The sequence below is a fragment of the Parasteatoda tepidariorum genome, chromosome 8, assembly GCF_043381705.1.
Source record: "Parasteatoda tepidariorum isolate YZ-2023 chromosome 8, CAS_Ptep_4.0, whole genome shotgun sequence".
Classification (NCBI taxonomy): Eukaryota; Metazoa; Arthropoda; class Arachnida; order Araneae; family Theridiidae; genus Parasteatoda; species Parasteatoda tepidariorum.
In genome coordinates this window covers 73,287,721-73,303,413 of record NC_092211.1, presented here as the reverse complement: position 1 = coordinate 73,303,413, position 15,693 = coordinate 73,287,721, and the positions used below count along the sequence as shown (strand labels likewise).

The 15,693-nt window shown below is 29.0% G+C and overlaps 1 protein-coding gene across 2 annotated transcripts in view; it reads right to left on the bottom strand.

Moving 5' to 3' along the window:
- Nucleotides 1–4,744: 4,744 nt before the first annotated feature.
- LOC107443832 (sodium-coupled monocarboxylate transporter 1) overlaps nt 4,745–15,693 on the bottom strand; it is a 34,426-nt gene continuing 23,477 nt past the window's right edge. For both annotated transcript variants that reach the window (XM_071184226.1, XM_043042314.2), the window contains exons 7-11: nt 14,292–14,499; nt 12,807–12,961; nt 9,965–10,176; nt 7,748–7,845; nt 4,745–4,969 (exon numbers count right to left, since the gene is read on the bottom strand). In XM_071184226.1, coding sequence (XP_071040327.1) covers nt 4,824–4,969; nt 7,748–7,845; nt 9,965–10,176; nt 12,807–12,961; nt 14,292–14,499 — 819 coding nt within the window. In that variant the 3' untranslated portion in view covers nt 4,745–4,823. The remainder of the gene's footprint in view (nt 4,970–7,747; nt 7,846–9,964; nt 10,177–12,806; nt 12,962–14,291; nt 14,500–15,693) is intronic.

The following is a 15,693-nucleotide window of genomic DNA, read 5'->3' as shown; positions in this document are numbered from 1 at the left end:
TACTGTCGCCTTGAAAGAATGAAATATGCCAATGGTTGTAATTATGCTACCAGAGATAAGTATTTATCTTATCAATAACATATATATTTTTAAAGAATAAGAATTTCTTTAATTGCTACATTATTTATTTCGATTAAAAGTTCTTTTGCAGAAATAATTGTCGGTTAGTAAATAATATGTGTACATAAAAAAAGATATTTCCCAGCTCTTTGAATCCTTTAAATAATATCGTAACATTCATTCATAACTAATTGCTTTCTTTCACTTTAAATATTGATCTCATTTCGAAAAAATGAACTAATTTCTTTGCTTAACTATTCCCTAAAGACTGAAATTTTTTTGACATAAATAAAATTTTAAAGCAATATTCAGTTCTTTTTTCTTCCGGATTGGGTTTAAAATTGCAAGGCTAAAGAGTTTAATTTTGATAGTTGTAAACCCAGAATTGGATCGGGTGTTTAACGCCGTTTATAAAATAAGAAAAGCCTGGTTTAAAAAAAATATATTGCGAAGTTTTAAACCATTTGAAAACTAGTCATTGACAGTTGAACACATAAAGATATTCATTGGAAAGGGCTAATTGAATATATTTTGCATTGTGCAAAAATGTACTTTTATTTAAGCTCAAATAATTCGTTCTTTTCTTAATTGTTAAATACAAGAATTACATTTTGTTGTTTTCAGACAAGAGTTAGTTATAAATTAAGTAACTTACAAATTAAGTAGTTTTTTACCTTTAATAAGGATACTATTTACTTAAAATGGATATTATCATATCCTTCAAGCCATAAAATAATCATTTCAAGACTTAAAATAGCCTTAATATCAAGTTTTAAAACAGTTAACTGAAAGTCTTAGTAAATACTTGCAGTGTTTAGTTAAAGGAATTTGACGGGCTTACACAATTCTATGAAATTTTTAAATTCCTGTTAACATTCCGTTATCAAAATGAACAAAAAGTGAAAGATAGGATGGATAGGAATGGTTTGTTTTCATTCCAAACGTTGTAACGTCACTGACTTATGTATTGAAGTAAATGAAGTTACGCACTGTCAAGCAAGATGGTACCTAAGACTAACGATAAGGGAGTTTAAACCTCTCTTCAAGTCGAAATATTTGTGAGAATTTTGTTTTGTAAAAAATGACGCACTTAAAAATTAATAACAAGTTTAATTAAACTATTTACGTAAGTGAGTTTTTAATTTTTGTGTATAAATATTTATCTGACTCTCTTTCTCTGATACGTTTATAAATATGTCTTAATTTTGTACACTAATGCAGCAAAGATAGTTTAAAATTATAACTAAGCTTCAATTTTAAGAAATTCAAAATGTTGCTTTTTTTTATTTTAATTGGCGAAAGTGCTGCGAAAAAAATTTTTTATGGATAATTTGCAACTACTTTTGCTTAGCCCGATAGCACAAAAAATTCTAAGCGAATACCTGCCTTTTTAATGAACATTTCAAACATGTTATTCTTACGTTCATTACTATACTATTTCAAAATAATGTACAGTGCTCAAAAAAATTAAACGAACCACTCTGAATAACTTCGGATCTAATGATCAGATCTTTTCGTTCTAGGACTCAATCCAAATGGTTAGAGGGTGTGACTACAAATATGCTAATTATTAAGTGCAGACCATATTTCAAGTAATAAAATTAGACACAAAAACGTGATTTCTCAGAACAAACATACTTTTTTCGACGGATATGGTTTTCCGACCCCAAATTATAGGGGGGATATATAAGAATTCCGACCCCAAAATATAGGAGTCCTATTTGTTTGGTTAAGAGACCGATCCAAAGATTAGACCTCTTAATGTTAAATTAAGTTTTTTCGCATTTCACTATATTTTGAGAACTTTTTAAACGAATCGAGAAGTTTTTGCACACAATTATAAAATTTATTTATCCAAAGATAATGATACGCAAAAATAAACGTTTAGTATATATTTGATATTTTTTATAATTTTATTTAAAAGCAGACGAAAGAATTTTGAATTGTAAGGTATACGTATTTCTACATCATTTAAAAGAATGAAAATTTGCATAGCAAAATATGAAATTTGAGCGGAATCTCACCTGATAAACCGAATTTTAAAAATTCTTCTTTTTCAAAAATCAATTTCTCTGGAACAAGTCGGCCGATTTCGCCTTGAAAATTTGCTTAGCAAGTGCATTTTTTAAAATGATGTAAATTTTTTTATACCATTCAAATTCAAAATTTACAGTTCAAGTTTTTTTCAACTATTATTAAACGAAATAATTAAAAATAATATATATTTGCTAAAAGTTATATTTTCCTTGGAATTATCTTCGGATAAATGTATTTTATAATTATGAGCAAAAATTTCTCAATTTTCTTAAAAAGTTCTGGAGATATGGCGAAATTCGCCAAAAGTAAAATTAACTTTAAGGGGTCGAAACTGTGGATCACTCGCCTGACCAAATCAATTGTTTATTCTGAGAAAGTACGTTTTGTGTCTGCTTTAGTAACCCTGAAATATCTTCTGCACAAATTAATTAGCATTTTTGAGATAAGCCTCTAGAAACATTACGATTGAGTCTTTGTACGTGAAAATCTGATTATTTGATCAAAAGTTATTCAGGTTGTTTTAATTTTTTGATGCACTGTACAAAATAAATAAATACTTTGGATAACTTTTAATCTATTTATCAGATTTTCACGTACTAGAACTTAATCGTAATGTTTCGAGGTGGTTGACGTCAAAACTGCTAATTAGTTAAGGCAGACGATATTTTATGTTACAAAATAAGAAAAACATACTTTCTTTGAATCTCGATCCTTTCTACGGATTATGATTTCTGACTCACAAAATACAGGGGTAGCCGTAATTTGGGAAATATGGTCCTGATTGTTTGGTCAGAAGAGCTGTCGAAAACTTGGACTCCTCAATATTAATTTTACTTTTAACGTATTTCTCCATGTTTCGAGTACTTCTTGAGCGAATACAGAAATATAAAATTCGTTTATCAGAAAATAACTTCCTACAATAAAAATTTTTTAATAATTTTTTTATTATTTTCTTTATTTTCTTTAATTATCATGAAAGATAAACAAAACTTTACATTTTTTTACAGAATGTAATTTCATATGGCAAAATACGAAATTTAAATTAAATCGGTCAAATATTTCCTGGATAACCCAAACTTAAAAAATTCAGACATTTAGTTCATCATTAGATTAAAAGGTATTCACTGCTTTTCTTATCTTTCTTTTATTTTTGTGCACTGCACAATTTTCAAGCATCAATCGTAGAAGTGAATGTAGAACGTGTTTTTACGATGTACAGTAGAGTGCCGATTAACCGGACCAATTGGGACCAAACCTGATCTGAATAATCCGAAAAATCCGTGTAATTGGTCAACTTTAAGAAACGGCTTTTGAGAAAGTTTTTAAGTAACTACCTTTCATTCTTATCCCAGGCATAGGATTAGCAGTTGTATCATATTGCGAATGGCGTGATTAACAGCTTGAGATTTTAATAATTTAACTTGAAATTTGTTCCGTTAATCGAAACTACTTGCCACCTGTATTGAAACGGGGCAGAAAGGACCCGAGGTTCTTTTCAAGGTCACCTAAAAACAAGAAAAGCTGTTTTTCGACCTTACATAATTCTGAAAATAAATATTTAATATGAAGTAATCTTTGAAAATAATATTTTGTTATAATTCTGAAAAGAAAAAAAAAAGCATTTGCACGTTTTTTTTTTTTGTTTCAAAAAGAAGAAAATGGAATAAAACACTTGGACCTAGAACAATCCGGATAATTGAACTGTACTTATACGTATAACGTAACGCACTTTAAATATGACAGGTTTTTATGAATCAGAACAAATATAGTTTTGAAAGACGCTAAAAATTGTTTACTGTGGTAATATAAACTTATATTATGAAATATAAATAAAAAGTTTCATTACTTTTATAAATTATTTTATTTTAAACAATTTTATTTTTAAAATAAATTATTTTTTAAAAAAAATTTTATTTTTGAAATAAACAATATTATTTTTGAAATGATTACATTTCTGGGAGAAAAAAAATCACTCACAACTTGCAGCATAAAGTTCTCTTAATTTCTAAAATCTTTATTTTCCGGAATGTAAAAATTAATTTCTCGAAAAGGAAAATAGCGCAAATTTACTGTGGTAATATAAACTTATATTATTAAATATCACTAAAAAGTTTTATTACTTTTATAAATTATTTTATTTTAAGCAATTTCATTTTAAACAATTTTATTTTAAAAAATTTTATTTTTGAAATAAACTATTTTTAAAAAAAAATTTTATTTTTGAAATGAACAATATTATTTTTGAAATGATTACATTTCTGGGAGAAAAAAATATCACTCACAACTTGCAACATAAAGTTCTCTTAATTTCTAAAATCTTTATTTTCCGGAATGTAAAAATTTATTTATCGAAAAGAAAAATAGCGCAAATTTACTGTGGTAATATAAACTTATCTTATGAAATATCACTAAAAAGTTTTATTACTTTTACAAATCATTTTATTTTAAGCAATTTCATTTTAAACAATTTTATTTTAAACAAATTTTATTTTAAGCAATTTTATTTTAAACAATTTCATTTTTAACAATTTTATTTTTGAAATAAATTATTTTTAAAAAAATTTTTTTTTTTTTTTTAAATAAACAATATTATTTTTGAAATGATTACATTTCTGGAAAAAAAATCACGCACAACTTGCAACATGAAGTTCTCTTAATTTCTAAAATCTTTATTCTCCGGAATGTACAAATTAATTTCTTGAAATGGATATTAAAATAGCACAAATTTACATCCGAAATGTTAAATCATAATTTTCGTCTTTCTCATTTTCTTTATTAACATCATTCAAATTTGGAGTTTTTGGTTTATTCCAAATTCGAGTAACCGGACTGAGGCACAGTGAGTCTTCGGGAATGACATTCTTTCTCCAGCCTAAATAAAAAAAGACAAAGAATAAAATAAAAACTACGAACTCTATCACTTGAAGTATTAAGCACAAAATATTACGTGAATGCCTTAGATGGGCTCACAATAAAACTTGTCAAAATTAGAGACAAAACTTATCAAATATTATAATTGGGTACAGATAGCAAAAGTGTTTTAGAAAATAGATAATAGTTCTTATTTTAAAAAAAACTGATAAAATGTTTGTTTTAATTATTGATAACTGCACAGCCATTTCAGCAAAATGATTATATCAATTGAACCAAAAATGTCAATTCGTAATTCCTATTTAGCATTTTAAAAATTTTGATTGCAACTGTAGTGTATCTACCAGTACAAAAATACCATACCAATTCACTAGTATATAAGACATGTTAACTCGATTCTAGACAAGTTTATCTTTTCATAGATGAAGGTTGACATTGTCGACATTCCCGATAGCAACTCACCCCGGATGTGTTATGGACAAGCCTACCTTATCAGAAACTCCTACTTCGATCTGAACACGCCTTTCTTCACAGTAACTCCTACTTCGGTTTGAAACGCCTACTTCGATGGATGGTCCACATTGAACAGTTGACTTGTGACTGCGACATTATCCAGCTCCTCACGCTGTTGCTACTCAGTCTCGATCACACATGGCCTGCATACACTCGATTGCTAATAGCAACACAGGAGCAACCACGACCGTGAACCTAATACAGCACTCACGATCAGCATTCAAAAGTACGGTGATCTCAATACAGCTCTCACGGCTTTTCACAAAACAGCAATGAATCAACTAGTGGTGTCCGTTCATCGAAATCTATCACAGATATAATTCCGGTAGGGGAGTACTGAAGCTATACCACTACAAAAACACAATTCCAATTCAGTAGTATAAGACATGTTAACTCGATTCTATGTAGGGGTACCTTTTCATAGATGAAGGTTAACGTTGTCGATATCTACTCTCCCTACATCAACAATTGTGAAAAAATAAGTTTATGTTTAATTCATTTTCAAAATTAAACTATTTAAACTATATAAATTACTTTTAGAATCATTTTGAATTCAGATCATTATAAACAAAAGAAGCTTTTAGTTAAAAAGCTTCTTTTGTTTATAATGAATTTCATTTATTATATTGAAAAATACTCTAACTGCTGGAGGATTTTTGCAATTAATTTTTTCTCTGCAAGAAAACCTTGTTTTATTTTCGGACAAAAAAAGCTTCGTAATTAACAACAAATTCTTTTGAAAATCTTATAAGATATAGCTTTTCGAGTTAATGAACTGACGGAAGCTTGAGTCTATGCGTTATGACGATGTTAATACAAATTGGGTTTTTCGATTCCAAACCATCAAAGCAGTTCATTTTAAGTTGTTCGTTTTAATAATTTGTTTTTAAAAAATTTGATGTACGAAAGTACAAATTTCTTATGTTAAAAAATCTGAAATGTGTGTAAGGCCAGATTTTATTTGTTACAAAAATTTAATGTATGCAATTACAATTTTTTTTTAAAAAAAAATTTGATGTGTGTAAGTGCATTTGGGTATTGTGATGTGTGTAAGTGCAAATATTTAAACATTTTATACGATTTTTATTAATCTGCAAATTTCGCCAAAAAAAAGAACAATTATAAATGAAAAACTTGAAACAAGCAGTGATTAGTGCACATTTTTTCAAGCGTGATATTTTTAAAACGAACTGTTATTTTATATTATTTCCAAATAGATACTTCAAAATCTGATATATATAATTCTCTTACGTGGTTCCCAAATTTTGGCTGTATTTCTTTTCCTCCGGTGGCAACGTTTGCCTTGTTTTGTTTACGTTACGCGTCTCTTACACGGCGAATCGACCAATGATTGCCGCTAAAAATGTCACATGCCAAATCTATCTGAGGTGGCTCAGCATATAGCGCTTTTAAAAACGGAAACGGAAATAACCAGAGGACATCAGCTGCGGCAATCTCATACTATTAAGCTAGGCAGAAGTGAGTAGTCTTTGTCGATAGATCTCTATTTTAGTATTTTGTCGAAAGCGCTTTTTTTCACGAATTTATATATTACGAATTTATTTGACGATTTTTGATTTATATCACGAATTTATTTGTTTTACTAGAATTTATTTGTTTATGCAGGTTTTTCCATTGCAATTCACTTATTTCAATTTTTAATAGACTTAATTATAGCCAAAATTTTAACCTTTTTAAAGAGATATCAGTTTTAGAAATTTTATCTTAAGATTTTATACTATAGCACATTTCTAATAGGTTTAACGAATTACATGTCATTTATTTGAATTCAAATTTATTTTAATGACTTAGTATTTACTAAAAAGATGTAATTTTTTTTTTAAAAAAAAGTTGTTATATGGATTTGAATGATTGTTTTGAATTCTTAGAATTTTGTGCATTTGCAAAGTACCTAAGTTGGTAGCGAGCGAAGCGAGCTTGGTTTGCGAAGCAAACCATATAAGATTGCGTAGCAATTTTCGGCGGTTGGCGAGCGTTAGCGAGCAGGGGGCGCAGCCCACTAGTATTATGAAATTTGAATTCGAAGGCAATGGAATGGACAGAAACTTCTCAATGCCTATATGGATATAAAGGTGTTTTGCCCAGGACCTTTCATGAAAATGCTATCCTGATTAAATATAATATTATAGTAAGCTCTCTAATTGTTTTAATAGATTTTAAAAATAAAAATTTCGACACTTAGACTAGATTAATTTTTCAGTTTTGAACACTCACTTTTAAAATTATAATTGTTAAAATACTTTACCTGTTGCAAGAATGGTGATAAAAATAACAGCTTGAGTTAGAACAAATCCAATGAAACAATACCACAGGAAAGATATTTTATATAAATAAAAAGTATCCCTAAAAACAATTAAAAAAATATGTTAGGCTTAAATAATAAACGTTGCTTCAAAAGTCGGGGGTGAAATATAATATATGACTTTTATTTGTATTTATTCCTTAATGAATAATAATTATATTTTTGTTAATTTACACAATTAGCAATATTGTTAATTAATTAAAAATAATTTAACTCTTTTGCTGATTCACATTCATTTTTATTGTTAAAAATATTCAATGCATGATAATAATGATGGTTCAAGAATTAGATTTATTACCAATTAATTTCTGTAGAAATATTGATGTTCATGCATAGTTTTAAAATTCACTTACAGTAATTTTAGAACATTTTTAAATAATTTCAATATCAGAGAAAACTGCGTCACATTGATGATTGCTTTTATAAAGTAGTAAAATCAAACATTGCCTAATCTAGTGTCATAAGAAAACTAACAAAAAGAACTGACACTTCACGAACGCAAAAAGTAACGCACCAGACTTCTACATTGTCTGAAATATACCTTATCAGATGGCTCATACATCTGAGTTATCGGTCAATATTAAGCAAAATGCTGTATCTGTAAGTTTGAATTAAATTTATCGTTATTATCATATGTTTGTTGTTTCATTTACAACATATATTTATACCCCAGTTTGCGTTGTCTGGTCTATTGCGTATTCTAGTCGGCGTGGACAGCCTCACCATGCTAAGGACTGGATGTCTGATCGAACTGTCTCTGAACATGCCTCAGTGGATCAGAATTCCCTCTAATGTAAATGTCCCCATCTGTTTCAAAGACGGAAAAGTCCACATTTAATTTGAAACTATGGTGCGCAGGCCGGATAGTTACTACCACCATTCGTTGTCCGGTCTAAATTGTTGTAAACAGTAAATAATTCTCGATCAAATCATGGTAAAAAGTACTGACATCTTTGAGTGCAGCATTCATGAAATCTATTTTGTCATAAAATCCATTTTGCTCGGGAAATTTTATACCACCATGTTTACAGTAATATTTAATTAATTAGACTGATTCAGAGATTTTATATTAAATACTACTGTATAAAAGTAATGGATTTATCATTTTGGGTAAAACTTAACTGTAAAAATGAAATTTACAGTAAAAAGTACTGGTGCCCTGAATGTCAGTAATTTTTGCCGTTATTTGATCCATTTTTCTTCACGTTTCTGTATTGCAAAGCACGCATGCGCTAGAATTATTTTCTGATCTCATGAAGGATTAATTTATCTCAGACAGTCACAAATAGTCCATAAGTCTAACTCTAATGTGACGTCAACAACTAAGCAAATATTTAATAGTTGTCAGTAAACAAAAAATATTATTTTTTGTGTATTTTGGAGCAATTATTAAAAGCTGATTTATCTTAGAATTTTAATTTTAATTTTTAAGCGCAGCTGCAAATATTTTTAGAAATAGATAGCATAGTGTCATAATCCTCAAGGTAAATTGTAAAAATACCTATAAAATATTAATAAGGCCTATTACTATTCTAATGAAACAATAGTCGAAAATACAGGAAACTTATTTATTTAACTCCTTGCGTCTCAATATATCTATAAATATGATTATTTTTATTTACTGTACACTGTAAAAATATTCCGGATCATATTACGGAAAAAAGTTCTTCCACCCAGAGTGTAATTTCCACGGTAAAATTTTACGGAGCAAAAATATTTGATAAATCATAGTTTTTACAGTAATATATACCGTATATTTACCGCATAATATAATAATATTTACTGTATATTACTCTAAAGTTTCCGGTAGTATAATTTTACGGTAAAAGTGCATTTTACGGTTGCTGCACTCAGGGTGTCGTACTTTTTACACTAATTTTTTCCAAAAAATTTTACAGTGTATTTCACTGAACATGAGAATTAGATTAGTTTTTATTATGTAGAAGTATTCTACTTCGGTTGTCTCTCTTTTTGCTGTAAGACTGTAAAGAACATTATAAACTATTGCAGCTCCTCAGCTAGCAATAAATAAAAGTGATTAATGGGTCTACATTGTATCTAAAGGTAAAGAAAGTTATTACAGCAGCTGTAATATTTATTTTAAAGCCCTACATCATACAATTACTTTGTAATATTATTGATATAGAATAACATACTTACTCTGTTGGCTTTGCTGTTTGGGAAATACTAGATGTACAATTTCCCGTAGTTGTACATTCCAAAAATGCAATGTCCGTTTGAGAACTAACATTCCTAGATGGACACATATCAATGCTAAGTGGCAATGGAGGTTGGACATATTTGGAATTAAGTGATCCGAACCCAATCCACGTCATTACTATGTAACCCACAATCAGAGAGAAAGAGATACTCTGAAATACATTACATTTATTTTTGAAAAATACACTACTTCTAAGTAACTATTACATGATTTTTAATATTTAGTTCTCAAACATGTAAACTTCTCATTATTTTCTCAACAATACTCTTTTTACATTTACTTCAATAACGTTAAAAAAGTAATTTTAAATTATTTTCATGTTCATGTTTATTTTCCAAATTATAAACATTTATCTTAAAAATGATCGAAAGTATAAAAAATTTTTGATGACTACCAAATTATCTTTTTTCTTTTCTCTCATGTAATAATTTTTTTTAAGTTATTGAAAGCGTGGGAAAAATTTAATAATATATATTGTTAAAATTTTTACAATGAGTTCAGGACAAAAATTAATTAGTTTATTCAATTTTTTTTTATAAAAGAGTAATAAATTAATGCAATTTTTGCATGGCTGCGTATTTGGAATTATTCCTTTTTATAGTGCGATAAAAAATCAAGAAAAAAATTATTAACGCCAGTTATAATCAATAAGTAGTTATAATTAATTAAGTTATAGTAATAAATTGACAAAATTTTTGCATGCATGACAAAATATTTGGAGTTATTCCTTTTTTTAGAGCCATAAAAAATCAAGAAAAATGTTATTGACGCCAGTTATATTTAATTATCATCCATGTACAATAAAAATTGTAATGTAATACCTATCCGAATTTGGAGCTATTTTAAATTAATAAAGATTCAAGCATTCACACACGCTTCATAGAGTATAATTAAATCTAAACTCCAAAAATTAATTAGAAAGCTTATGCTAAGATCAGACGCATTTATTCCATTCATGGATAAATTATTTTGCGCCAATTTTGTCGCCAGATGATCTATATTTCGCTTGTGCAATCCATCAGAGAGGATGAAAGTTAGATTTTTCCTCAGAAGTAATCTGTTATAAAAAGGTTAGTATGCTTTTAGTCATACAGTGCACACAAAAAACGAACCACGCTGAATAATTTTGATCTAATCATTGGGTTTTGACGTTCTAGGACTCAATTTTGGTGGCTCAAGGGGTGACCTCAAATATTCTAGTTAATAAGTGCGGACGATATTTTATGTTATGAAATCAGACACAAAAACGTATTTTTTCTGAATAAACGTACCTTTTTTTCTATGAAACCGGATTTCTGACCCTTAAAATATAGGGAGTTGCTCCCATCTGGGAAATATGGTCCCAAGTTTGATCAGGAGTGTGCTCCAAAGTTTGGACCCCCTAACGTTTATTTTACTTTTTGCGTAATTAGCCATATCTCGAGAACTTTTAAATCGCATTGAAAGACTTTTACACACAATTAAAAAATTCGCTTATCCAAATATAATTCCATGCAAAAAATAATTTTCATTTAATATTTATTATTATTTTATTTATGAATGGTTGAAAAATCTTTTAATTGCAAGGTATACAATTTTTTGCATCAATTTTAAGAATGCAATTTTATATAGCAAGGTACAAAATTTGAGCAAAATCGGTCGAATAGTTCCTGAGAAATCGAATTTCAATGAAGTCAGGTACTCAGAATTTGATTTCTTAGGAATTCAGCCTTGTTCGATTTCACGATAATATTCTCTTCTGCACTGGATGTTTGTTTGAATAACAAATTTGATTAATTTAAAAAAATATTGTATAGGTGTATCCTAAATTAATGTTTCTTACTGTATATTGTATTGTAAAAATTATTTTACTAACTATTTCGCGTGTAGTATCTTGCTGAAATATAATTAAAAACTTTAGAGTTACTGAATAATGATTACCATACTTTGCATCTTGTAGTGTAAAAGAATATTCTTTTTGCATAGGGAAACACTTATAACGAAAAGTTCTATATGGTGTTTTACTGCACCACTTTGGCGTAAACTAGTTGGTCTCATTTTTTTCGTGAAGATACAATCACATTTGTTACAGTATGATAATATCTACTGTTGGTACTATGGCAGTAGCTACAATGGTAATAGGTATTCAATATACTAATATAGTTTCAGCGCTAATAGGTTTCTCAACGCTCTCGGACTTGGAATAATGACATATTTTTCCTTTAAAATTTCTTATTTTAATATTTATAATAACAATTTTGAAAAAATTGTTTTGTTTGGACAAACCGTTGGTCAAAAATAGTGGTGAACAAAACCTAAAGTATGCATAAACTGAGCATTGCTAATCTCTCACTTGTTATAAACCCGAAAATACCTTGATAAAGTTAGCGATAAATAATAAATGCTTGAAGAACTTTTTACTAACAATGGATTCATCTTCAGGTTTGAACCATTTCCCAGTATGCATTTGTTCGGTATTTCCTACATTGATGCTTCTAAGGACTATTGTCCTATTTCCAATTTTTTAACCAGTTTCCTCTCATAAACTAATTTGAATCTCAATCTTAATACATACTTTTATTTCTCCTTCCACTGTTCTTCTTTTTTCAATTTGAGGTTTTGTTCGTTAAAACTTCGATATTTGCGATTTTTTCCATCCCGGTTTTATCCAGGAAACTAAAGTTACGTAAAATTCCTGTCCGAGTTTCCTATTTTTTTCTTTCAGCTGGGATACCGTTTTACAAAATACTATTCATTGTAGTAGTACAAGGACTTCAAACGTAGCATTAATAAGTATTTTACCTTATCACCTCCTTTCCTTGTTAAAACTCCTGTTAGAAATACAGCCAACATAGGTCCTTCTAATGAATTAAGCATAACATTTAAGAGTTGCACAAGGCTTCTAACTTCGAGGAAACAGAAACTTAATCCAATGCTTGCACAACCATAAACAACACCTAATAAAATAATAATTAAAAAATAATTATCTTAACTCTTACTAAAATGCATCACGTAACTTTAAGCAAGGCATTGCAGCTACAACCCGTTGTGAGCCAGGGATTACATGGTAAATGCATCACAATTTTGTGACCAAAGTCATGATTGTGGCAATGTGGTCAGCATTGAGCATTTTAAATTGAGCATTCCGGCTACAACCCGTTGTGAGGAACTGGGGTTATAGAGGTTAAAGCTCCACACTTTTGTTACAAACGACATTATTGTGACAATGTGGTCAGTATTGAGCATTTAAAGTTAAACATTCCGGCTACAACCCGTTGTGAGGAACGGAAGTTATAGAGGTTAAAGCTCCACACTTTTGTTACAAACGGCAGGATTGTGGCAATGGGGTCAGCATGGCAAACACGTCTCATTTACTTTCCAGGCAAGCTGGGACCCATCAATATGAATATGTTTGGACTTCAAGTTGCCATTGGGGATTGAAGCCCAGTTCTTCATTATGACTGTTGAGTGCCTTAATCACTGAACCATCGTAGTTCATCACGTAACTTAAAATTCAAATATTTAGGTCGAGCTTGATTTTTGACTACTTTGTGCCAAACATGATAAGATGTTAACAGGAAGTAATATACTAAATTGTACAGTTACAACATCTACACAAAATTAGAATAAAAAAAAGCATAAGTCTTAAGAAAATGCACGCTTTTATTAATATCAAAATTAGTTTTCACGCAAAAAACTTTGTCCTAACATATTGAAAATATATACGACGGAAACTAAAATCTAATTATTATTCTTAAGATGTGTTTTCTAGAACACAATTGCTAGTTAATAAATTAAAGTAAGAAAATATTAACTATTGGGAGTACAAATTCGTCCGGTTTTCAAAAGATGGCTCTGGCTGTTATGAATGTTTCATAGTAACGGCTAGTTTCGGTAGTTTCAGAGAGGTTAGACATCTGTCAATGATATTCAGTTTATATCGCTTTGAGTTTCATGCAAAAGCACAATTTGGCAGGTCATCGGTTCACGTCTTTAGCAGGAATCGAAAATTGGCTCCTAACTTGGATCGCCTCAAAAGACGAGACATTTTTTCGAGATGGAATTCGAAAATTGCCTGAGAGGTGAGAAAAAGTAGTAGCCAACGATGGACAATACTTTGATTAATCTGTTCATTCATTTTGGTTAAAAATAAATGCCCTTTTGAATACAAAAAAAATGGAATGAACTAATTTGTGCTCCCAATAAAATATTGCAAAATGTTATTGCATACATTCTAGCTGGGATAAAAGAGAATATTTTCAATATTGTTAAATAAGTGGTGCTCACATAATATTTTTACCAACCATACTGTTTTGACATCAGAAATTTCTCCTCTCTTGTACAGAGGTTTAATGAAGTCGACAACTGTTACAGTAGCAGCGGAATTCAGGCACGATGAAATGGTGCTCAGTGAAGCGCTGAAAAGACCTGCTATACAAATACCAGTCATACCAGGTATAGAACTGAATTTTTTAATCATGTAATCTGGAACAATCTAAAATCAATACGAAATAGTTATTTAGGATTGAAAACACGAACATGTTATTTTAAATAGATGGTTACTTCAATATCTTTCTCCTCCAAAATCTAAGTTTTCTGAAAACAGGTGAGCGAATTATTCATTCTATAAATCACATAATAATGACGAAATTTAATTTTAGCAAACATGCTTTATATTGTCTGTATGATACAAAATTGTCTCGAATAGGATGCCGTTAGTTTTAAAAAAAATTAGCTTATTCCCTCCATTTTTCAAGTGAGTGAATTATGGTATTTAGAGGCATATTTTAAAACTTTTTAATCCAAAAATTTAGACTAAAGGGTTAATGTCCTTAAGGGAAGTTGGTTGGGCATTGTATATCAATAATGTTAAAAACGGACCTTTGTCGATGTACATTTTTTAAGATACTACTTATGATTTCGCTATGAAATTTTTTGGGGATATTTGAGATTATATCAATTGTATGCTGTGGGAATGTTTTAGCGTTAACAGGTGAAACTTTGAAAAACATTAAAAGTTATAAGTTCATAATTCTGTTAAAACATTTTCTGAAAAAAATATGTATTAACAATTATCATAGAGTAAACATGTATAGGTAAATATAAGAACTGAAGCAATATCATATTTAGGAGCTGAGAAAAGGTACATCGAAAAAAATCAGTTTTAGCATTATTTGTATACGCTATACCGACTTCCGTTAAAGTTTTAAATTAGATGGTTAAAAGTCACTCCAAATGAGGCTTCTTTTTTATTTATTACATCGGTGGCTATCTTTCCGATACACTAATGCAAAGTGTTCAAACTAAAAAAAGAAGAAAAAACTATCATAACGTTTGATCAAATAATCAAATGTTCACGTAATAAGAAGCTATTGTTATTGTTTACAAAGCTTACTTCAAATATTTTGCTGAATTTGTGCACATCATGTTTAAAGCTACGAAATCATTTACAGATAGAGCTGACAAACTTTGAACTCCTTAATATTAATTTCTCTTATTATGTATTTCCCCATATCTACATTTTAACTTTTCAAAAAAATTTTGCATACAATTATGAAACTCATTTTTTCCAGAAAAAGGTCCTCATAAAATTTTCTTATATTTACAAATTTTTATTATTCATTTTATTAATGAATAATTTCAATTTAATAAAATAGTATATATATATATATATATATATGTGTGTGTT